This window comes from Grampus griseus, assembly GCF_964374135.1.
Source record: "Grampus griseus genome assembly, chromosome: 12".
Classification (NCBI taxonomy): domain Eukaryota; kingdom Metazoa; phylum Chordata; class Mammalia; order Artiodactyla; family Delphinidae; genus Grampus; species Grampus griseus.
Window position 1 is genome coordinate 49,007,016 of NC_139006.1, and position 25,072 is coordinate 49,032,087.

General features: G+C 36.2%; 1 protein-coding gene across 5 annotated transcripts in view; it reads right to left on the reverse strand.

Moving 5' to 3' along the window:
- Window positions 1-1,746: 1,746 nt before the first annotated feature.
- Window positions 1,747-25,072, reverse strand: part of NOL4 (nucleolar protein 4) — a gene marked incomplete at both ends in the record, with an annotated part of 392,149 nt that continues 368,823 nt past the window's right edge. For all 5 annotated transcript variants that reach the window (XM_082668191.1, XM_082668190.1, XM_082668188.1 and 2 more), the window contains one exon: window positions 1,747-1,940. In XM_082668191.1, the coding sequence (XP_082524317.1) occupies window positions 1,747-1,940 (194 nt within the window). The remainder of the gene's footprint in view (window positions 1,941-25,072) is intronic.

A 25,072-nucleotide genomic window follows, 5' to 3' on the forward strand; every position in this document is an offset into this window, starting at 1 on the left:
ACAATCAGTGTTTTAACACAGAAATCTGTTTATTAAACCCAACAAAACAGAGAAAATTATACCAGCCCTCAGTTTTTGAATTTTCATTTAAATAAGCAAACTCTAAATCCACACCTTAAAAGATGTTTGTGCATCTATGTATTTCCAAAATACTCATATTTCAATAAGATTTTCACATTATATTCACCAACAGTATCACAAAAGTTCTTTTTTGTTTTTTTGTTTTTTGTTTACGTAATTGTAAGGAACAGTAATTCTAGAAACACTAGAAGAAAAGAGCATAGCAATGTCCACAGTTACAAGAAAAAGTGCACATTACTTGGTCACAATCACAGTCATTACTTGAAAAACTATAGGTAACAAGTAGTTAAGAGATATCACTGATGTCTTCAACTTATCAAAAACCAAATGACATAAATTTTACATGAAATAAGGCAAATTCAGGAATGCACAAAGAACCTGTAATCCAACCGAAGCCAAACAACAGAAAAAAATTGTACAAGAAGCGTAAACTGATGTACTCCTCCCTAAATATTTAAAAAATAGGCTTGCCTCAGTGCACAAAGAAAACACCATTCATGTGTATTCAACACTATAAAATCAGGAAGAAGGGCAAAATATGGGGAAGAGGAGGGGACAGTTCATTGTAGATTGCAGCTGCATCCACTGAGAGTTCTTTACATCATTTTTACCTACAACTGTAAATTATACAAATTATATCAGGAGAGGTAATGGTCTTTTTGGGAACTATTTCTGAAAGAGAGAAAAGAAAACTACACACAAGAGTGCAAATTTTCAGATTGTCACTTGCAACCTCTTTAACATTCAGTCATCGACATCCAATGGCTGCTAGAGGGATGCCCATAAGACAGCAGCGGCAATCTGGGGAGAGCAGCTGTAAGAAATCAAGGTGTCATTTTTTTTTTCAATGATATGTCTTTTTCAATATTAAAAAATTCTGTGGTGAAAACCGCTATGGTAAAGCTGCAATGGTGAGTGGGATGCTTGAGACCAGCATGAGTGCAGAAACGCAGGCTTCTCTTGGAAGTAGTTCCTGATGCGACGATTTAAAGAACGTAGGCAAGGGTATTTTTTTGCCCCAGCATCAAGTGTTATTTTTGTAGAAAGAATTTGGAAAGAGGAGAAGGCAAAGGGAGGTGGAAAAGGTACTTACAGTAGTTTCTCAAAACAGTTTTCTTTTAGGACCTATGAAAAAGTTACCAAAGTAAAAATGACAATTCTGAATGAAAAACAAGTTTTCTTTTTATAAAAATTACATATTTTTTTAAAATACAAGATCCTTTTCATTGTTATATCCTGTAGCAATGAGAAATTTTGGCTTTTATTTTTTGCCAGATACTGCAGCTTTCAGTCCAGTAAGTCAGTAGCAAATTCCACTAATATTTCAGTTGGATCTTGAACTACTTTTTATACCACAAGCTTCTTCTGTTTTATCCTTGAATTAGGAATATACAGCCTTTTTTTTTTTGCCCCAGGTATTTATGCTGGCACACTGAAACAAAAAACAGTAGGCTGGACACATTAAAGTATCTCAAGTACTTCAGAGGCCAGAGTTCCTTTGAAGCACCTAAACACATCACTTTATGGATCAAGGACAATGTGGCATAATGGAAATATTTCTCTTAAGACTGTGCAGTAAGACCAGATGCATCTCTGCTGGGAAATCAAAACGTCATTAGTGGAAACTGCAAATTTAAACCTCAGTGAAGAGGATCATCGCTGGACTCAGTTCTGTTGTAAAATAAGATTTTCCAGTTCATCTGCGGAACGCAATAAAAATGCAGCGGATTCCCGATATCCTGCAACCAGCTGTCTCACTGCATTGATTTCAGTTGGACTCAGCTGGGGTCTGGAGCTCGAACTGCTGGAGGATCCTGAGCTGGTCGCCAACTGCCTCTTCATGCTGAGATCAGTGGGTCCTAGAAAAAATCAGCACAAATTAGACATGGACAATTTTTCTTCTAGTATCTTGAACATGAGCACTAAATAAATTAGTGTTGATTTAATTCACCTATTCTTTCATGAGAAGCTACTGATACCCTTAATCAAATACATCTGCTCTCAGAAAGATGGAAGAGCAGCACGATGGGAAAAGAGTGGCTGGATTTTCTTAGACTCCTGGCCCGGACTCTGGCGGTCACTTCTGATTGTATAAAGACAGTGAAGAAATTCTCTTAACATGTGCTTTTTGGAAAATTCAATGTTAAGTCCACCTTCCACAAGTAGAAGCTTCTCTGGAGTAGTAGAAAATGATGGAATCCATTTTTTATTTGCTACATTTGATAACAAATAATTTGGACCCCACCAATTCAGAAATGAAAAGAGCCTACATGGTGAGGCTAATGACCCTAGATTACAAACTTTTCAATTTAGAACAGAGAAAACTGAGGACTGCGGGGGTTCGATGACACGTTTAGAGGTCAATAACTTTTAAGTGGCACAATAGGGACGTGAATTGCATATTTTTTTCATTTCAGGCCACTGCTTTTTCCACCAGGTTGATTAGTATTTAAAAATGTGAATATATTAGACTGAAGTTTGCTTTCAAAGTGTATTGTAAGTATATGATTAGTACAAACCATACCACAAAGAAACTAGACTTGGAATACTGCTTTAGGGTTTTTTTTTTTTTTTAAACATCTTTAGTGGGGTATAATTGCTTTACAATGGTGTGTTAGTTTCTGCTTTATAACAAAGTGAATCAGTTATACATATATATATGTTCCCATATCTCTTCCCTCTTGGGTCTCCCTCCCTCCCACCCTCCCTATTCCACCCCTCCAGGCGGTCACAAAGCACCGAGCCGATCTCCCTGTGCCATGCGGCTGCTTCCCACTAGCTATCTACCTTACATTTGGTAGTGTATATATGTCCATGCCTCTCTCTCGCCCTGTCACAGCTTACACTTCCCCCTCCCCATATCCTCAAGTCCGTTCTACAGTAGGTCTGTGTCTTTATTCCTGTCTTACCCCTAGGTTCTTCATGACATTTTTTCCCCTTAAATTCCATATATATGTTAGCATACGGTATTTGTCTTTTCCTTTCTGACTTACTTCACTCTGTATGACAGACTCTAGGTCTATCCACCTCATTACAAATAGCTCAATTTCGTTTCTTTTTATGGCTGAGTAATATTCCATTGTATATATGTGCCACATATTCTTTATCCATTCATCCAATGATGGGCACTTAGGTTGTTTCCATCTCCGAGCTATTGTAAATAGAGCTGCAATGAACATTTTGGTACATGACTCTTTTTGAATTATGGTTTTCTCAGGGTATATGCCCAGTAGTGGGATTGCTGGGTCATATGGTAGTTCTATTTGTAGTTTTTTAAGGAACCTCCATACTGTTTTCCATAGTGGCTGAACCAATTCACATTCCCACGAGCAGTGCAAGAGTGTTCCCTTTTCTCCACACCCTCTCCAGCATTTATTCTTTCTAGATTTTTTGATGATGGCCATTCTGACTGGTGTGAGATGATATCTCATTGTAGTTTTGATTTGCATTTCTCTAATGATTAATGATGTTGAGCATCCTTTCATATGCTTGTTGATAGTCTGTATATCTTCTTTGGAGAAATGTCTATTTAGGTCTTCTGCCAATTTTTGGATTGGGTTTTTTTTTGTTATTGAGCTGCATGAGCTGCTTGTAAATTTTGGAGATGAATCCTTTGTCAGTTGCTTCATTTGCAAATATTTTCTCCCATTCTGAGGGTTGTCTTTTGGTCTTGTTTATGGTTTCCTTTGCTGTGAAAAAGCTTTGAAGTTTCATTAAGTTCCATTTGTTTATTTTTGTTTTTATTTCCATTTCTCTAGGAGGTGGGTCAGAAAGGATCTTGCTGTGATTTATGTCATAGAGTGATCTGCCTATGTTTTCCTCTAAGAGTTTGATAGTTTCTGGCCTTACATTTAGGTCTTTAATCCATTTTGAGCTTATTTTTGTGTATGGTGTTAGGGAGTGCTCTAATCTCATACTTTTACATGTACCTGTCCAGTTTTCCCAGCACCACTTATTGAAGAGGCTGTCCTTTCTCCACTGTACATTCCTGCCACCTTTATCAAAGATAAGGTGTCCATATGTGCATGGGTTTATCTCTGGGCTTTCTATCCTGTTCCATTGATCTATCTTTCTGTTTTTGTGCCAGTACCATACTGTCTTGATTACTGTAGCTTTGTAGTATAGTCTGAAGTCAGGGAGCCTGATTCCTCCAGCTCCGTTTTTCGTTCTCAAGATTGCTTTGGCTATTCGGGGTCTTTTGTGTTTCCATACAAATTGTGAAATTTTTTATTCTAGTTCTGTGAAAAATGCCAGTGGTAGTTTGATAGGGATTGCATTGAATCTATAGATTGCTTTGGGTAGTAGAGTCATTTTCACAATGTTGATTCTTCCAATCCAAGAACATGGTATATCTCTCCATCTGTTTGTATCATCTTTAATTTCTTCCATCAGTGTGTTATAATTTTCTGCATACAGGTCTTTTGTCTCCTTAGGTAGGTTTATTCCTAGATATTTTATTCTTTTTGTTGCAATGGTAAATGGGAGTGTTTTCTTGATTTCACGTCATTAGTATATAGGACTGCCAGAGATTTCTGTGCATTAATTTTGTATCCTGCTACTTTACTAAATTCATTGATTAGCTCTAGTAGTTTTCTGGTAGCATCTTTAGGATTCTCTATGTATAGTATCATGTCATCTGCAAACAGTGACAGCTTTACTTCTTCTTTTCCGATTTGGATTCCTTTAATTTCCTTTTGCTTCTCTGATTTCTGTGGCTAAAACTTCCAAAACTATGTTGAATAATAGTGGTGAGTGTGGGCAACCTTGTCTTGTTCCTGATCTTAGTGGAAATGCTTTCAGTTTTTCACCATTGAGGATGATGTTGGCTGTGGGCTTGTCATATATGGCCTTTATTATGTTGAAGAAAGTTCCCTCTATGCCTACTTTCTGGAGGGTTTTTCTCATAAATAGGTGTTGAATTTTGTCAAAAGCTTTCTCTGCATCTATTGAGATGATCATATGGTTTTTCTCCTTCAATTTGTTAATATGATTTATCACATTGATAGATTTGCGTATATTGAAGAATCCTTGCATTCCTGGAGTAAACCCCACTTGATCGTGGTGTATGATCCTTTTAATGTGCTGTTGGATTCTGTTTGCTAGTATTTTGTTGAGGATACTTGCATCTATTTTCATCTGTGATATTGGCCTGTAGTTTTCTTTCTTTGTGACATCCTTGTCTGGTTTTGGTATCAAGGTGATGGTGGCCTCGTAGAAGGAATTTGGGAGTGTTCCTCCCTCTGCTATATTGTGGAAGAGTTTGAGAAGGATAGGTGTTAGCTCTTCTCTAAATGTTTGCTAGAATTTGCCTGTGAAGCCATCTGGTCCTGGGCTTTTGTTTGTTGGAAGATTTTTAAGTACAGTTTCAATTTCAGTGCTTGTGATTGGTCTGTTCATATTTTCTATTTCTTCCTGATTCAGTCTTGGCAGGTTGTGCACTTCTAAGAATTTGTCCATTTCTTCCAGGTTGTCCATTTTATTGGCATAGAGTTGCTTGTAATAATGTCTCATGACCTTTTGTATTTCTGCAGTGTCTGTTGTTACCTCTCCTTTTTCATTTCTAATTCTATTGATTTGAGTCTTCTGCCTTTTTTTCTTGATGAGTCTGGCTAGTGGTTTATCTATTTTGTTTATCTTCTCAAAGAACCAGCTTTTAGTTTTATTGATCTTTGCTATTGTTTCCTTCATTTCTTTTTCATTTATTTCTGATCTGATTTTTATGATTTCTTTCCTTCTTGTAGCTTTGGGGTTTTTTGTTCTTCTTTCTCTAATTGCTTGAGGTGCAAGGTTAGGTTGTTTATTCGGGATGTTTCCTGCTTCTTGAGGTGGGCTTGTATTGCTATAAACTTCCCCCTTAGAACTGCTTTTGCTGCATCCCATAGGTTTTGGGTCGTTGTGTCTCCATTGTCATTTTGTTTCTAGGTATTTTTTTATTTCCTCTTTGATTTCTTCAGTGATCACTTCATTATTAAGTAGTGTATTGTTTAGCCTCCATGTGTTTGTATTTTTTACAGATCTTTTCCTGTAATTGATATCTAGTCTCATGGCGTTGTGGTAGGAAAAGATACTTGATGCAATTTCAATTTTCTTATATTTACCAAGGCTTGATTTGTGACCCAAGATATGATCTATCCTGGAGAATGTTCCATGAGTACTTGAGAACAATGTGTATTCTGTTGTTTTTGGATGGAGTGTCCTATAGATATCAATTAAGTCCCTCTTGTTTAATGTATCATTTAAAGCTTGTGTTTCCTTATTTATTTTCATTTTGGATGATCTGTCCATGGGTGAAAGTGGGGTGTTTAAGTCCCCTACTATGAATGTGTTACTGTCTATCTCCCCTTTTATGGCTGTTAGTATTTGCCTTATGTATTGGGGTGCTCCTATGTTGGGTGCATAAATATTTACAATTGTTATATCTTCTTCTTGGATCGATCTCTTGATCATTATGTAGTGTCCTTCTTTGTCTCTTGTAATAGTCTTTATTTTAAAGTCTATTTTTTCTGATATGAGAATTGCTACTCCAGCTTTCTTTTGTTTTCCATTTGCATGGAATATCTTTTTCCATCCCCTTACTTTCAGTCTGTATGTTTCTCTAGGTCTGAAGTGGGTCTGTTGTAGACAGCATATATAAGGGTCTTGTTTTTGTATCCATTCAGCCAATCTGTGTCTTTTGGTGGGAGCATTTAGTCGATTTACATTTAAGGTAATTATCGATATGTACGTTCCTCTTCCCATTTTCTAAATTGTTTTGGGTTATTATAGGTCTTTTCCTTCTCTTCTGTTTCTTGTCTAGAGAAGTTCCTTTAGCATTTGTTGTAAAGCTGGTTTTGTGGTGCTGAACTCTCTCCGTTTTTGCTTGTTTGTAAAGGTTTTAATTTCTCCATCAAATCTGAATGAGATCCTTGCTGGGTAGAGGAGTAATCTTGGTTGCAGGTTTTTCTCCTTCATCACTTTCAGTATGTCCTGCCACTCCCTTCTGGCTTGCAGTGTTTCTGCTGAGAGATCAGCTATTAACCTTATGGGGATTCCCTTGTGTGTTATTTGTTGTTTTTCCCTTGCTGCTTTTAATATGCTTTCTTTGCATTTAATTTTTGACAGTTTGATTAATATGTGTCTTGGCGTATTTCTCCTTGTATTTATCCTGTATGGGACTCTCGGTGCTTCCTGGACTTGATTAACTATTTCCTTTCCCATATTAAGGAAGTTTTCAACTATAATCTCTTCAAATATTTTCTCAGTCCCTTTCTTTTTCTCTTTTTCTTCTGGAACCCCTATAATTCGAATGTTGGTGCATTTAATGTTGTCCCAGAGGTCTCTGAGACTGTCCTCAGTTCATTCTTTTTTCTTTATTCTGCTCTGCAGTAGTTATTTCCACTATTTTATCTTCCAGGTCACTTATCCATTCTTCTGCCTCAGTTATTCTGCTATTGATCCCATCTAGAGTATGTTTAATTTCATTTATTGTGTTGTTCATTGTTGCTTGTTTCATCTTTATTTCTTCTAGGTCCTTGTTAAATGTTTCTTGCATTTTGTCCATTCTATTTCCAAGATTTTGAATCATGCTTACTGTCATTATTCTGAATTCTTTTTCAGGTAGACTGCCTATTTCCTCTTCATTTGTTAGGTCTGGTCCATTTTTATCTTGCTCCTTCATCTGCTGTGTGTTTTTCTGTGTTCTCATTTTGCTTATCTTACTGTGTTTGGGGTCTCCTTTTTGCAGGCTGCAGGTTCATCGTTCCTGTTTTTTTTGATGTCTGTCTCCAGTGGCTAAGGTTGGTTCAGTGGGTTGTGTAGGCTTCCTGGTAGAGGGGACTAGTGCCTGTGTTGTGGTGGATGAGGCTGGATCTTGTCTCTCTAGTGGGCAGGTTCACGTCTGGTGGTGTGTTTTGGGGTGTCTGTGGCCTTATTATGATTTTAGGCAGCCTCTCTGCTAATGGGTGGGGTTGTGTTCCTGTTTTGCTAGTTGTTTGGCATAGGTTGTCCAGCACTGTGGCTTGCTGGTCGTTGAGTGAAGCTGGGTGCTGGTGTTAAGATGGAGGTCTCTGGGAGATTTTCACTGTTTGATATTATGTGGAGCTGGGAGGTCTCTTGTGGACCAGTGTCCTGAAGTTGGCTCTCCCACCTCAGAGGCAGAGCCCTGACTCCTGGCTGGACACCAAGAGCCTTTCATCCACATGGCTGTTCTTATCCTCACCCACCAGCTCCAGCCTTGATGGCCTCCTCCTCGGTGAGAATTGCAGCTTCACCACTTACTAGCTGTGTGATCTTAGGCAGCTTACTTACCCTCTCTATGCCCTAGTTTCCAATTTTGGAATACCTCAGATTCTGACCATCCCTGCAAGCTGCTGCTGGCTTGTCCCTGTCCCTGGGTCGTGGACCCAGTGAAATCCAGAGAAAGAAGTCCCGCGACTTCGCAGCCAGCTGCGTCCACTCGTCCGCTCCTGCTTTAGGTATTGTTAAATACCTATTTAACAATATTTATTTGCACAAAACACTCATGTGTCAACACTTTTTCCTCACATATATTTAACTAAATCATATAGGTCTGCTTTTTGATGACATTTTTGTAAATTTTTACTGAAAAAGAATTTATTAAGTGATTTAAAACTCTTGAAGCATTTGTGTTAAGATTCTTTGTATGATTACTCTTAGATTATTATATTAGGTATTTATTGTATACCTAAGCATTCATTCTTATATTTCTTACCTTTCGTTAAGCCATTGCTATAATTATTAAATTTGCAGTAATAAATTTAAAATCCTTGAAAAAATATTACTAAGCACATAAGTAAAGGCATGCTCCAAAACTGTAGTGATTCTATAACTTGAAAGTATTTTAACAGATTTTTTCCTAAACATGTTATAAATTTTCAGATAGTAGTATTCATTTCATGAACTAAAATGAAGGTTGTTATTTTATCCTCTAGTTCTTCTTGAGGCATAATGGAGACAAGTCAAGATCCATCCCCTTACACGCTCTCCCCCAAAGGGAGAGAAGGAGTTCTGTCAGCTAGGAGGCAGATGTCCCATAAGAGGGAAGTAGCTTCACTTGGAATTTAATTAGGAGAGAGACAGGAGTAGCACTCAAACTCTGACATCTGAGAGAAACTTATCTCCACTTCTGCCATGGCCTTTTCAAAGCTTTGGTTTTCTAGCAGGAGTCGGCTGCCATTTGTTCTCCTGTTCACAAAATCATGACACAGATATAACAAGCCGAAAGGGAGAGATGCAGGGATGTTACACTTGCAAATAGGAATACCGTACAAGCAAACCATTAACAGCAACTGTTTGGGAAATTCTGAGCGGATTAAGAAACCATCATGACATAATAGGAGTTTGGGTCTCTGAATGAACCAACTTTAAATTTTACTTCTTTCCTTTACATTCAAGAATCCTAGTACAAATCTTATTTATTTATATATTTATTTATTTGAAGTATAGGTGACCTACAATGTGTTAACTTCTGCTGTACAGAAAAGTGATTCATTTATATACATGTATGTGTGTGTGTGTATATATATATATATATATACATATATATATATATATATATATACACATATATTCTTTCTCATATTCTTTTCCATTATGGTTTATCACAGGATATTGAATACAGTTCTCTGTGCTATACAGTAGGACCTTGTCGTTTATCTATTCTATATACAATAGTTTGCATCTGCTAATCCCAAACTTCCAACCCATCCCTCCCCCACCTCCCTCCCCCATTGGCAACTGCAAGTCTGTTCTCTACCTAGTACAAATCTTTATGAAAGAATTTTCCTCTCAGTTATGTAGATACCTAGTGTCTGGCTGATTGTCATTATGTCATTAGAAGGTGTAACATTTTGTGATGGTTTTGCTGTCCTGCCAAGTTGCTGACTAGCATCTTGAACTGGAATTGAGAAAGGGTGGGGTGAGGGCTCCGGTTCTTTTTGGGGTGAGAGAGGTTGTGCTTTTATTCTAATATTGCAGTTTATGGATTATTCTCCACCTCTGGCTCAAAGGTCTACACCTCTAAACTGAGACATGGCTTTTGCTTTCTTTCAGATTTTTATTAACATAGGCAAACTCTAGATAGCTCAGTAATTGAGAAGCCATTCACAGCTCTGCTAGTTTTTGTTCTGAAAGAAAGTTAACTTCATTATCTTTGTTTCTTTTAGATCTACAGGATCAGGGTTGAGAATATAAATCAAAAGTACAAGAAATTCTTTTTGCTGAATGTTGATTATTCAGATCATCAAAGTTATGAGGTTGGATAGTGAAGCAAAAAAAAAAAATTAAAATATTCACAAATCAATAAATTATTTAACTAGTGACTGCTCAAACAGTCCTTCCCTGTTTGTCACTAATTTCCATTTCTGCCTCATTGAGTCAATGTCATACTTGACTGGTTTGGCCTAACTCAAACAATACAATGTAATTAAAATGCATGTCAACTATAAAGCAAAATTTCAAATTTTATGAAGTTGCTGAATTTAAAGAAGTCGAGAAAAGTATTCTTGCAGACCTGATCAAATCACAGACAAGGCCACTGAAAAGTATGGTTCTGGAAGAGCAGGACCAGTTAATAAGAAAATGAGCAAGGAAAATGACCCACTAGATGCTTCAAGAGAAAATGATTTGAATATCTAGTATTAAGGCACATATTCAGGAAAATTGACAAGACCAATATTATATAAGTACAGCTGACCCTTCAACAGGTGAGGGTTAGAGGTGTCCACCCTCTGCCATGGTTGAAAATCTGCCCTCTGTATCTCTGGTTCCTCCACCTGTGTGGATTCAGTCAACTGCGAATAGTGTAGGTCTGTAGTATTTGCTATTGAAAAAAAAAATCTGTGTAAGAGGATCCACGTAGTTGAAACCCACATTGTTCAAGGGTCAACTGTACTTACTTTTAACCCAGATGATGCAGACCTTCTTAATGTTCATTCTGAAAAGCTGAACAAGAAATAAAAGATATTTCGTGCCAACATACAATGTTGTTAGAAAAATTAAGGCCCACTAAAATCAACCCTTGATTTATTTTTTAAGGTTTGGGGGGGACAATTAAATTATTAGCAAATTCCAATTAAATGAAAATATAGATCCATAATTCTTTATTTTTTAAATTAAATATCAATTGAATACTTTCCCCCTACTTATGGTGCATTTTTGGCCCCTGTTTTAATTAGATTTACCTTTGTGGTCCTATTTTGGTGTCAATTATCCACAGATAATAGAAAGCCCTGGACAAAGTTTTGTTGTGATTTTTAAAAACTTTGATAACCATTTTTATTATATGTACTGAGGAAGAATGCAAGACCCATGAAGGCAGGCACCCTTTGTGTCTTACCACATTGTTCTAGGTAGCTGTGGTGGTGCATGGCATAAAATAAGGCTCAATAAATATTTGTGTAACAAATGAATGAGAAATGCCAGGTACTGTCTACAGCTAACACTCAAGAAACGGAGAATGAGTGATGTCATTGATAATACCCAATTATGGTTAAATGAAAACTAGTTAGACATGGAAAATAGTAGATTTAGTGTAACTTATTCAAGTAAAGTTACCTCTAATATACGGGAATATTAGTATTGCTCTGAAAGTTATCAGAAAAGTTATCAGAAAAATAAGTAGAATTGCTTATAACAGTACTTTCCATGTGAATTGTTGCTGAAAAAGACAATAATAGTTACTGTCCATTGCCTAAATAATGTTTTGCCACTAAATGTTACAATGAGTATTGAGTTGGACATAAAAACGTCCTAACTGCATGCAACCTTCTCCTACTTCTCCTCCTTTACCTACAACCTCTACTCCCAAGTCATGCACTCTGAAATGTTTGGATAACTGGCAATTCACTTAACAATTTTAAATAAGTTTTCAGATTCATGCTTTTAAGCATGATGGGCCAGATAGTAAATATTTTAATCATTACAGGTCAAGAGGCATTTAGGTACTCATAGTTAAAAAGTTTTGTGAGAATTTACTTTCTTTATTGAGATATAATTGACATATAACATTATTTCAGGTGTACAATATAATGATTCAATATTTGTATATAATGCTAAATGATCACCACAATAAGTCTAGTTAACATCCATTATCACACATTGTTACAAAGCTTTCTTTCTTCAGATGAGAACTTTTAAGATCTACTCTCTTAGCAACTTTCAAATATATCAGTACAACACAGTGTTAGTAACTGTCTCACCATGCTGTACACGACATCCTCATGACTAACTTGTAACTGGAAGTTTGTCCCTTTTGATGATCTTCACCCATTTCACTCACCCGCCCAGCCACCAATATGTTCTCTATATCTATGAGCTTGTTTTCATGTTTGTTTGTTTTTTTTCCCAATTCTGCATGAATTGAGATCAAACAGTATTTATCTTTCTCTGAGTTATTTCACTTAGCACAATGCCCTCAGGGTCCATTCATGTTGTCACAAATGGCAAGATTTCCTTTTCTTTTTATGGCTAAATCAAATTTCACTGTGTGTGTGTGTGTGTGTATTTATAATTATATATATATAATTTTATATATTATAAAATTATATATGTATAATTATATATGTAAGTATGGTTATATAATATATAATTATATGTATTCATAAATATATATATAATTTTATATATATATAAAATTACATTTTCTTGATCCACCCATCTATCAATGGACAATTGCTTCCATGTCTTGGCTATTGTAAATAATGCTGTGATGAACATGGGGCTGCAGCTATCTTTTCAGGTTAGTGTTTTCATTTCCTTTGGATAAATACCCAGAAGTGGAATTGTTGGATCATATGGTAGGGGGGTATTCAAACGTGTCTGATTCAGGATAAAATATAAACACATCTTATTAGAAATTTCTTTTAGATTTTACTGTTATGCCTTCAAATAAAGACTTTTGTTAAAGACCCAAAAAAATCTGGTCTTATGCCATATGTAAATGACTTGTTTGGTTTAGGTTTGCAGTAGAGAGGCCTTACAATTTAGGGAGGTGAGAGAGAAAAGCCAAAGTCCCTTGGATCCCAATGTGGCCCTTCCCAGAGCTCCTGCTCAGTGCTCTGGGAAGATGGTGAGGGAGGCTTTATATATATATAATGTACACACATATATGTATATAAAATTTTTTAATTTTGTTGAAGTATAGTTGATTGACAATGTTGTGTTAATCTCTTCTGTAAAGCAAAGTGACTCAGTTTATATATATATATTCTCTTCCATATTCTTTTCCGTCATAGTTTGTCACAGAATATTGAATATAGTTCCCTGTGCTATACAGTGGACCTTGTTGTTTATCCATCCTATATATAATAGTTTGCCTCTGCTAATCCCAAGCTCCCATCTCTTCCCTCCCTTATTCCCCCCTTCCCCTTGGCAAACACTAGTCTGTTTTTGTTTTATAGATATGTTGATTTGTATCATATTTTAGATTCCACATACAAGTGATATATGGTATTTGTCTTTCTTTTTCTGACTTCACTTAGTATGATAATCTCTAGGTCCATCCATGTCGCTGCAAATGGCATTATTTCGTTATTTCTGGCTAATATTCCATTGTATACCTATATATACCACATCTTTATCCATTCATTTGTAGATGGGCATTTAGATTGTTTGGCCATTGTAAACAGTGCTTCTATGAACACTGGGAGGTGCATGTATCTTTTTTAGTTAGAGTTTTCTGCAGGTATATGCCCAAGAGTGGGACTGCTAGGTCGTATGGTAACTCTATATTTAGTTTTTTTAAGGAAACTCCATACTGTTCTCCATAGTGGCTGTACCATTTACATTCCCACCAACAGTGTAGGAGGGTTCCCTTTTCTCCACACCCTCTCCAGCATTTGGTTATTTGTAGACTTTTTAATGATGGCCATTCTGACTAGTATGAGGTGGTATCTCACTGTAGTTTTGATTTGCATTTCTCTAATAATTAGCAATGTTGAGCATCTTTTCATGTGCCTATTGGCCATCTGTATGTCTTCTTTGGAGAAATGTCTAGTTAGGTCTTCTGCCCATTTTTCGATTGGGTTGTTTTTTTTTGCTGTTGAGTTGTATGAGCTATTTGTATATTTTGGAAATTAAGCCCTTGTCAGTCATATCATTTGCAAATATTTTCTCCCATTCCATAGTTTGTCTCTTCATTTTGTTTATGGTTTCCTTTCTGTGCAAAAGCTTGTAAGTTTGATTAGGTCCTATTTGTTTATTTTTGTTATTTCTATTGCCTTGGGAGACTGACCTAAGAAAACATCGGTACAATTTATGTAAGAGAATGCTTTGCCTATGATCTCTCCTAGGAGTTTTATAGTGTCATATTTTATGTTTAAGTCTTTAAGCCATTTTGAGTTTATTTTTGTGCATGGTGTGATGGTGTGTTCTAACTTCACTGATTTACATGCAGCTGTCCAACTTTCCCAGCACCACTTGCTGAAGAGATTGTCTTTTTTCCCATTTTATATGCTTGCCTCCTTTGTCATGGATTAATTGACCACAGGTGTGAGGGTTTTTCTGTGCTCTTTATTCTGTTCCATTGATCTGTATGTCTGTTTTTGTGCCAATACCACAGTGTTTTGATTACTGTAGCTTTGTAGTATTGTCTGAAGTCTGGGAGGGTTATGCCTCCTGCTTTCTTCTTTTTCCTCAGGACTGCTTTGGCAATTCTGGGTCTTTTATGGTTCCATATAAATTTTAGGATTATTTGTTCTAGTTCTGTGAAAAATGTCATGGGTAATTTGATTAGGATCGCATTAAATCTGTAGATTGCTTTGGGTAGTACTGCCCTTTTAACAATGTTCTTCCAATCCAGGAGCACAGAATAGCTTTCCATTTCTTTGAATCTTTAATTTCCTTTATTGTTTTGTAGTTCTCAGCATATAAGTCTTTCACCTCCTTGATGAGGTTTATTCCTAAGTATTTTCTTTTTCTTAATGTGACTTTAAAAGGGATTGTTTGATTACATTCCCTTTCTGATATTTCATTGTTAGTGTAAAGAAATTTTAAATTTTTGTAAAACGGATAGGGGGTGGGAACCTGCTGTATAGCACAGGGAGCTCAGCTCGGTGCTCTCTGATGACCTAGATGGGTGGGATGGCGGTGGGGTGGGAGGGAGGTCCAAGAGGGAGGGGATATATGTATACATATAGCTGATTCACTTTGTCATACAACAGAAACTAACACAACATTGTAAAGCAACTATACCCCGATTAAACATATATATATATATATAATATATATATAATGTTTAATGGGGACCTTGTTTAATGAAGAACAAAGTTGGTAGTACAGGTGAGAGCTGTGGGGGCTCAGAAGAAGGGGGGCAGAGAGGACTGCAATGGTGGGAGAGTGAGCAGGACACTGCCTCCCAGCACCTTTCTCCTTGCTAGAAAGTCACACTGTCCCTTCTTGGAGTCTCTCTGCAGTTTGGTGGGACAGCAGAGCAGGATAACTTGCCCCATTTTATAACTGGAAAAACTGAGTTACAGACAGGTTCACTGGCTTTCCCAAAGCCACACAGGGTTACTGGTTTTTCTTCCTGTACCACTGTGGCCTAGCTCAGGAGAAATATTAGTAGTTGGATAGGGGAAGACAAATGTGCCCTTTAGGAATAGCAAACAAAGATGTGGAGACAAGCAGAAGTGAGCTGCATAGAGTGCTGGCTGGAGTCAAGTGGGGATACAGTTCAGGGGTACTTTTCTTTAAAGCCAGAATTTATTTCTATTTAAAACTATCCAAGAGACTTGAAAAAGGCCCAATGTCCCAAAGATGTCTGGGTTTAATACATGATTATACTGAAGTGGCGTCTCTTGGTTCCTCCTTTGCTAAAGCTTCAATTTGATCCTGGTTAATCGCATGCACTGATAATTCTTCTAGTTGGGTAGTGGTGATTTCCTCAGACTCCTGGCATCTTTCATAAGTGGCCATCAGTCTATGAACCAAACAAAAACAATACCAGAAACACTGGAGAAATGCTTGCAGTTTCTACTTGACATACTTCTTGCATTATTCTTTGAAACCAGGTCCTCTAATTATCAGCTTGGGCAGCTGAGATCATGAGCCTTATGTGGTGTTGGGGTAATGCTGGCCTCATAAAAATGAGTTTGGAAGTGTTCCCATCTCTTCTGTTTTTTGGAAGAGTTTGAGGAGGATTGGTATTAGTTCTTCATTGACCGTTTGATAGAATTCATCAGTGAAAATGTCTGCTCCTAGACTTTTGTTTCATTGGAAGATTTTTGATTACTGATGTGATTGCCTTACCAGTAATTGGTCTACTCAGATTTTCTAGATCTTGATGATTCAGTCTTAGTAGGTTGTGTTTATAAGAAGTTTATCCATTTGTTCTCAGTTGTCCTATTTGTTGGCATGTAATTGTGCATAGTATGTTATCATCCTTTGTAGTTCTGTGATATCCTCTTTCATTTCTGACTCCATTTATTTGAGTCCACTCTTTTTTCTTAATGAGCCTAGCTAAAAGTTTGCCAGTTTTATCTTTTCAAAAGAATAGCTCTTATTTTTATCTTTCTATTGTCTTTTTCACTTATTTCCACTCTGATCTTTGTTATTTCCTTCCTTCTGCTAACTTTGAGCTTAGTTTGTTCATTTTCTAGTTCCTTGAGGTGTAAAGTAGAGTTGTTTATTTGAGATCTTTCTTGTTTCTTGATGTAGGCATATATCACTATGGACTTCCCTATTAGAATTGCTTTTGCTGTATCTCATAAGCTTTGGTATGTTGTATTTTCATTTTCATTAGTTTTGAGCGTATTTTCTGATATCCCTTTTGATTTACTCTTTGACCCATTGGTTGTTAAGTAGCATGTGGCTTAATCTCCACATATTTGTCAATTTTCTAGTGTTTTTCTTGTAATTGATTTCTAATTTCATAACATTGTGGTCAAAAAAGATCCTTAATATGATTTCAATCTTAAATTTATTAAGACTTGTTTTGTGGCCTAATATATGATCTATTCTAAAGAATGTTCCATGTGCACTTGAGCTATTCCATATATATCCATTAAGTCAATGATCTAACATGTCATGTAAGGCTGATGCTTCCTTACTGATTTTTTCTGGATGCTTTATCCATTGATGTAAGTGGGATATTAAAGTCTCCTACTATTATTGTACTGCTGTCTATTTCTCCCTTTAGGTATGTTAATGCTTGCTTTATATATTAAGGTGTTCTTATGTTGGGTGCATACATATTTACAAATGTTATATCATCTTGTTGTACTGACTCCTGTATCATTATGTAAAGACCTTTTTTGTCTTAAAGTCTATTTTGTCTGATGTAATTATAAATATCCCAGCTTTATTTGGTTTCCATTTGCATGGAGTATCTTTTTCACTTCCTTCACTTTCAGTCTGTGTGTGTCCTTACATCTGAAGTGAGTCTCTTGTAGGCAGTATCTAGATGGGTCTTGTTTTTTTTAATCCATTCAGCCACTCACTCTATGTCATTTGATGAGAGAATTTAGTCCATTTGTATTTGAAGGAATTATTGATAGGTATGTACTTATGGCCATTTTGTTAATTGTTTTTTGGATGTTTTGTAATTCCTCTGTCCTTTCTTCTTCTCTTTCTCAATTCATTTGTGATTTGATGATTTTTCTGTAATAGTATGCTTAGATACCAAAACCAGACAAAGACACCACAAGCAAAGAAAATTACAGGCCAATATTCCTGATGAACTTAGATGAAAATATCCTTGACAAAATATTAGCAAGCTGAAGTCAATGATACGTTAAGAGGATAACACATTATGATCAAGTATGAGTTACTCTAGCAATGCAAGGATGTTTCAACATCTGCAAATCAATCAATGTGATATACCATATTAACAAAATAAAGGATAAAAATCATATGGTCATATTAATGAAGAAAAAGCATTTGACAAAATTCAACATCGATTTATGAAAAAAACTGTCATGGGTATGGAGGGAATGTGCCTCAACATAATAAAGGCCATATAGGACAAACCCCAACTAACTTCAATGGTGAAAAGCTGAAAAATTTCCTCTTTTCAGGAATAAGACAAGAACGCATACTCTCACCACTTTTATTCAACATGGTATTGGAGTTCCTAACCAGAGCAATTAGGCAAGAAAAAGGATCATTCAAATTGGAAAGGAAAAATTAACTGTCACTATATGAAGATGACATATTATGTATAGAAAATTCTAAAGACTCACCAAAACCTGTTAGAACTAAAAAACAAATTCAGTAAAGTTGCAGGATAAAAAATGAATATACAAAAATCTATTGTGGAAAAAAAATCTGTTGTGTTTTTATATACTAATAATGAACTATGAGAAAGAGAAATCAAGAAAGCAACCACATTTACAATTGTAGCGAAGAAAATAAAATATATTTTGTAGTACAGGTCTACTATTGAGTATTAGTGTTCTTTGTCATCAAAATCAATTGTAAGTGTTCTTTGGTTAAATTGGATCCGTACAGAGATTTTCTCTGTTTCACCTATGAAAATGGCTTAGTGGATGATAGATTTTTCCAAATACTGATATCAGTCCACTAGAATACGATTTTAATTGAGCATATTCATCACTTGGAAATAATTTATAGTATTCTCTTAGATTCTTCTCTCAATACGTGCCTTTTAGCACGTCAATGCATGCAGATTAATTACTTCCAATTGAAGATGAAGCTGGAAGGTCTTCAATTGAACAAGGAAAAGGATTTTGAAATATGGCAAGTTACTTTGTACTTGCATCAAGGTCCATAAAAACATTGCTGAGCCTGTGGTATGTGTTCAGTAAATATATCCACTACAAAATTGTGTGGGAATGGAATTTTAATTTCTTTTTAAAAATTCTGACAGTATGGCATGTTTATCAAGCAGCTAACCATTAATTCTGATTCAAACAATATTGGTAATCAGCAAAATGGCTTTACCACAGCTTAAGCTTCACATATAAGCACTGTTTTGCCTTGTATTTAGATTGAATTCATCAAGAAACATTGTCAATTCTGTGGCAAATGCTAATTTCTAAATACATTTAATAATAAAGCTTGAGGACAGTTCTTCTTGCTCAGAAAAATTTCAATCTTAGCCCTGAGCTGAAAAAGAAAATGCAATAAAACTTTACCACTAACCTATCAAACTGTTGTGTGGTAGAGAAATTAGGATATTCAGATTCTGTTTCTGACAAAATTTAACAGAACTGATAACACTTAAATACATGAGGACCAATGAAGTTTAAAGCTGATATTACTGCTTCAATAACACTTGATTCAAACGTTTTCCACATTGTATCTGCCAATGAATAGTTCAAGGAATAACCATATGCCTTATGTAAAAGGAAATTTTGTAATTTATACAAATAAGCCTCATTTTGCTTCATACATCTTAGAAGATGCCACTTCAGATTGTACTGAATTAGTTTTTTCCTTAATTTTGAAAACACACTTAGCTAAAGTTGCTCTACTCATACTACTCATAGATGCTAATTCTTCTGTCACTTCAAATTCATCATTGATTCCTCAAATAAACAACAGACCAGTAGCAGAAACATCTCAATTTATTAAAAGACAGGGGAAAAAACTTAAAATCAGTTGCCTTGTTTTTAACTGACTAATGATATGGCCAATATCTCAATTTCTTCAACCCCCAAAGCACTGTTTTTGTTATACTACTAATAGTCAAAGAAGTTTATTTTCTCTGGACATATGTCTTCAGCTGCTACAGTCCAACACAACTTAATAAATTCACCATAAGTAAGTGAAGTGATTTTTCTGGCTTGCCTAATATATGAGCCACTTGGAAACTTACTTTGGTTGCAGGTTCATTTTCATTTTATATTTTGATCAGGTGTTTAAGAGGTATTTTATTGATAGTATTTTTGTACTTTTCTGCCAAATGGTGAAAAAAATAGGCATTATTCTTCAGCATCTCAGCTAAATTAGCTAATGTATATAAAGCATCAAGCATAGGGCCTGGGTTATAGCAGATATACACAACTAGACTCAATGTGCTAATGAATTACTTTTATATTCATTCACAAGTGATTGCAATATAATTTGCTTTTCTAATACTATTCTTGATGGTAGGATTACAGTAGCATCCTGTCCTTGGGTGTTTTCCATTTCTTTTCCTTTCCTCTCTTTTAGATCTGTTTGTCTAAATGAAGATTTTCTAGTCATTGAAGTTCTGGTAAAACTCATTTGTAAAACTATGTGAATATGATTTTTTAATAATGGGTACATTTTTATAATACTGATTCAATTTAATCAATTGGAATATCTATTCCTTTTTGAGTCAATATTGGTCAATTATATTTTTGTAAAAGAGTCATATCTCTAAATTTTCAAATATACTTGCATAAAGTCATAAATATTTTATTATTATTTTTTATGCTTCCTTTCTCTTAGTTCATCTTGCCAGATATTTTTAAAGTCCTTTCAAAGATTCTGCTTTTGATTTTATTGATCTTCTCTATTGTGTCTTTGTTTTCTATTTAATTTCTCCATTTATTTTCTTCTATATGCCACATTTTCTCTGATCTGTTTCTAACTTCTTGAGTTAAATGAGTGCCTCATTAATTTTCTATATTTTTGTAATGTGTGTGTCAAAATACCACCTAATTCCATCATTCAAACTTAATGTGTAGTGTTTTCATTCTCATTAATTATAAATATTCCTGAACAAAATGCTACCAGTATATTAATAATTCTTTGATTGTCACTACTTGTTTAGATGGTCAATATGTCTGAGAGAATGTGTATTATCAGATACCTGGGGCAGGCTTTAGATATAGCCAGATTAAATTCTAATTATTTTTTCAAATCCAAAGGATTTTTCTTTTCTATCCATCAGTTTCTGAGAGAAGTGCGTTAAAGGTCTAAGGCTATGATTACACATATGTCAGTTTCTTGTTGTAATTTTGCTATTCTTTTATTTATTAATTTTGAGGTTATGATATTGGGGTTCATAGTTTCTAGGCAGTTGTGACTTTCTGATGAAACGTTCCCTTCATCATTAGGTTGTAAATTGTTTATGTTCCAAAGCCTTTGTCTTAGAGCCAGATTTTGACTTATTAGTGTATACACACACACACACACAAACTCATATATATTATAAAAATTTCCTTTAAATACTTCTCCAAGAGAGACCTTCAAGATGGCAGAAGAGTAAGATGTGGAGATCACCTTCCTCCCCACAAATACATCAGAAATACATCTACATGTGGAACAACTCTTACAGACCACCTACTGAATGCTGGCAGACGACCTCAGACTTCCCAAAAGGCAAGAAACTCCCCATGTACCTGAGTAGGGAAAAAGAAAAAAGAAAAAAAAGAGACAAAAGAATAGGGATGGGACCTGCACCTCTGGGAGGGACCTGTGAAGGAGAAAAAGTTTCCACACACTAGGAAGCCCCTTCAGTGATGGATACAGGGGGTGGCGGCGGGGAAGCTTTGGAGCATGGAGGAGAGCACAGCAACAGGGGTGCAGAGGGCAAAGCGGAGAGATTCCTGCACAGAGGATCACTGCTGACCAGCACTGACCATCCCAAGAGGCTTGTCTGCTCACACGCCAGGGCAGGCAGGGGCTGGGAGCTGAGGTTTGGGCTTCTGAGGTCAGATCCCAGGGAGAGGACTGGGGTTGGCTGTGTGAAGACAGCCTGAAGGGGGCTAGTGCACCAGAGCTAGCCAGGATGAAATCCGGGAAAAATCTGGACCTGCCTAAGAGACAAGAGACCATTGTTTTGGGGCGCGCGAGGAGAGGGGGATACAGAACACCACCTAAACAACCTCGAGAGACAGGTGCAGGCCACAGCTATAAGCGCGGACACCAGAGATGGGCATGAAATGCTAAGGCGCTGCTGCAGCCACCAAGAACCCTGTGTGCAAGCACAGGTCACTATCCACACCTCCTCTCCTGGGAGTCTGTGCAGCCTGCCACTGCCACGATCCCATGATCCAGGGACAACTTCCCCGGGAGAACACACGGTGTGCCTCAGGCTGGTACAACGTCACATTGGCCTCTGCTGCCACAGGCTTGACCCGCATTCTGTAACCCTCCTTCCCCCTGGCCTGAGTGAGCCAGAGTGTCCTAATCAGCTGCTACTTTAACTCTGTCCTGTCTGAGTGAAGAATAGATGCCCTCAGGCAACCTACACGAAAAGGCAGGGCCAAATCCAAAGCTGAACCTCAGGAGCTGTGCAAACAAAGAAAGAAGAGAAAGGGAAATTTCTCCCAGCAGCCTCAGGAACAGCAGATTAAATCTCCACAATCAATCAACTTACTTGATGTACCCTGCATCTGTGGAATATATGAATAGACAACAAATCATCCCAAAATTGAGGCAGTAGACTTTGGGAGCAATGAAGACAGAGAAACACTCAGCATATGAAGGAGCAAGGTAAAAATCCACCAGACCAAACAAATGAAGAGGAAATAGGCAGTCTACCTGAAAAAGAATTCAGAGTAATGATAGTAAAGATGATCCAAAATCTTGGAAACCAAATGAAGTAAATACAAGAAACCTTTAACAAGGAACTAGAAGAACTAAAGAGCAAACAAACAATGATGAACAACACAATAAATGAAATTGAAAATTCTCTAGAAGGAATCAATAGCAGAATAACTGAGGCAGAAGAACGGATAAGCAACCTGGAAGATAAAATAGTGGAAATAACTACTGCAGACAGAATAAAGAAAAAAGAATGAAAAGAATTGAGGACAGTCTTAGAGACCTCTGGGACAACATTAAACACACCAACATTAGAATTATAGGGGTCCCAGAAGAAGAAAAGAAAAAGAAAGAGACTGAGAAAACCTTTGAAGTGATTATAGTTGAAAACCTCCCTAATATGGGAAAGGAAACTGTCAATCAAGTCCAGGAAGTGCAGAGTCCCATATAGGATAAATACAATGGAAATCAAAAGAAAGCTGGAGTAGCAATTCTCATATCAGACAAAATAGACTTTAAAATAAAGACTATTACAAGAGACAAAGACAGATACGACATAATGATCAAGGGATCAATCCAAGAAGATATATCAATTGTAACTATTTATGCACCCAACATAGGAGCACCTCAATACATAAGGAAAATGCTAACAGCCATAAAAGGGGAAATCGACAGTAACACAGTCATAGTAGGGGATTTTAACACCCCACTTTCACCAATGAATAGATCACCCAAAGAGAAAATAAATAAGGAAACACAAGCTTTACTGACACAATAGACCAGATAGATTTAATTGATATTTATAGAACATTATACCCAAAAGTGGCAGGATACACTTTCTTCTCAAGTGCACACAGAACATTCTCCAGGATAGATCACATCTTGGGTCACAAATCAAGCCTCATAAAATTTAAGAAAATTGAAATTGTATCAAGCATCTTTTCTGAGCACGATGCTACGAGACTGGAAATCAACTGAAGGAAAAAAAAACTGTAAAAAACACAAATACCTGGAGGCTAAACAGTGCACTACTAAATAACCAAGAGATCACTGAAGAAATCAAAGAAGAGATCAAAAAAACTACATAGAAACAAATGACAATGAAAACATGATGACCCAAAACCTATGGCATGCAGCAAAAGCAGTTCTAAGAGGGAAGTTTATAGCAATTCAATCTCACTTCAAGAAACAAGAATAGTCTCAAATAGACAATCTAACCATACACTTAAAACAACTAAAGAAAGAAGAACAAAGAAAACCCAAAGTCAGTAGAAGGGAAGAAATCATAAAGGTCAGAGCTAAAAAAATGAAATAGAAATGAAGAAAACAATAACAAAGATTAATAAAACTAAAACCTGGTTCTTTGAGAAGGTAAACAAAATTGATAAATCCTCAGCCAGCCTCATCAAGAAAAAAAGGGAGATGATGAAAAACAATAAAATGAGAAATGAAAAAGGAGAAACCACAACTGACACCGATGAAATACAAAGGATTATGAGACTACTACAAACCACTATATGACAATAAAATGGACAACCACAAAGAAATGGACAAATTCTTGGAAAGGTACAATTTTCCAAGACTGAACCAGGAAGAATTAGAAAATATAAACAGACCTATCCCAAGTAATGAAATTGAAACTGTAATTAAAAATCTTCCAACAAACAAAAGTCCAGGACCAGATGGCTTCACAGGTGAATTCTATCAAACATTTAGAGAAGAGCTAACACCTATCCTTCTCAAACTCTTCCAAAATATAGCAGAGGGAGAAACACTCCCAAATTCATTCTGTGAAGCCATCATCACCCTGATACCAAAACCAAAAAAAGACATCACAAAAAAAGAAAATTATAGACCAATATCACTGATGAACATAGATGCAAAAATCCTGAATAAAATACTAGCAAACAGAATCCAACAACACATGAAAAGGATCATACGCCATGATCAAGTGGGATTTACCCCAGGGATGCAAGGATTCTTCAATATACACAAATCAATCAATGTGGTACACCACATGAACAAATTAAGGAATAAAAGCCATATGATAATCTCAATAGATGCAGAAAAAGCTTTTGACAAAATTAAACACCCATTTATGATAAAAACGCTCCAGAAAATGGGCATAGAGGGAAACTACCTCAACATAATAAAGGCCATGTATGACAAACCCACAGCTAGCATCATACTCAATGGTGAAAAACTGAAAGCATTTCCACTAAGATCAGGAACAAGACAAGGATGTTCACTCTCAAACCTCTTATTCAACATAGTACTGGAACTCCTAGCCACAGCAATCAGAGAAGAAAAAGAAATAAAAGGAATACAAATTGGAAAAGAAGTAAAACTGTAACTGTTTGCAGATGACATGACACTATACATAGAAATTCTTAAAGATGCCACCAGAAAACTACTAGAACTGATCAATGAATTTGGTAAGGTTACAGGATACAAAATTAATTCACAGAAATTTCTGGCATTCCTATACACCAACAATGAAAAATCATAAAGAGAAATTAAGGGAACACTCCCCTTTACCATTGCAACAAAAAGAATAAAATACCTAGGAATAAGC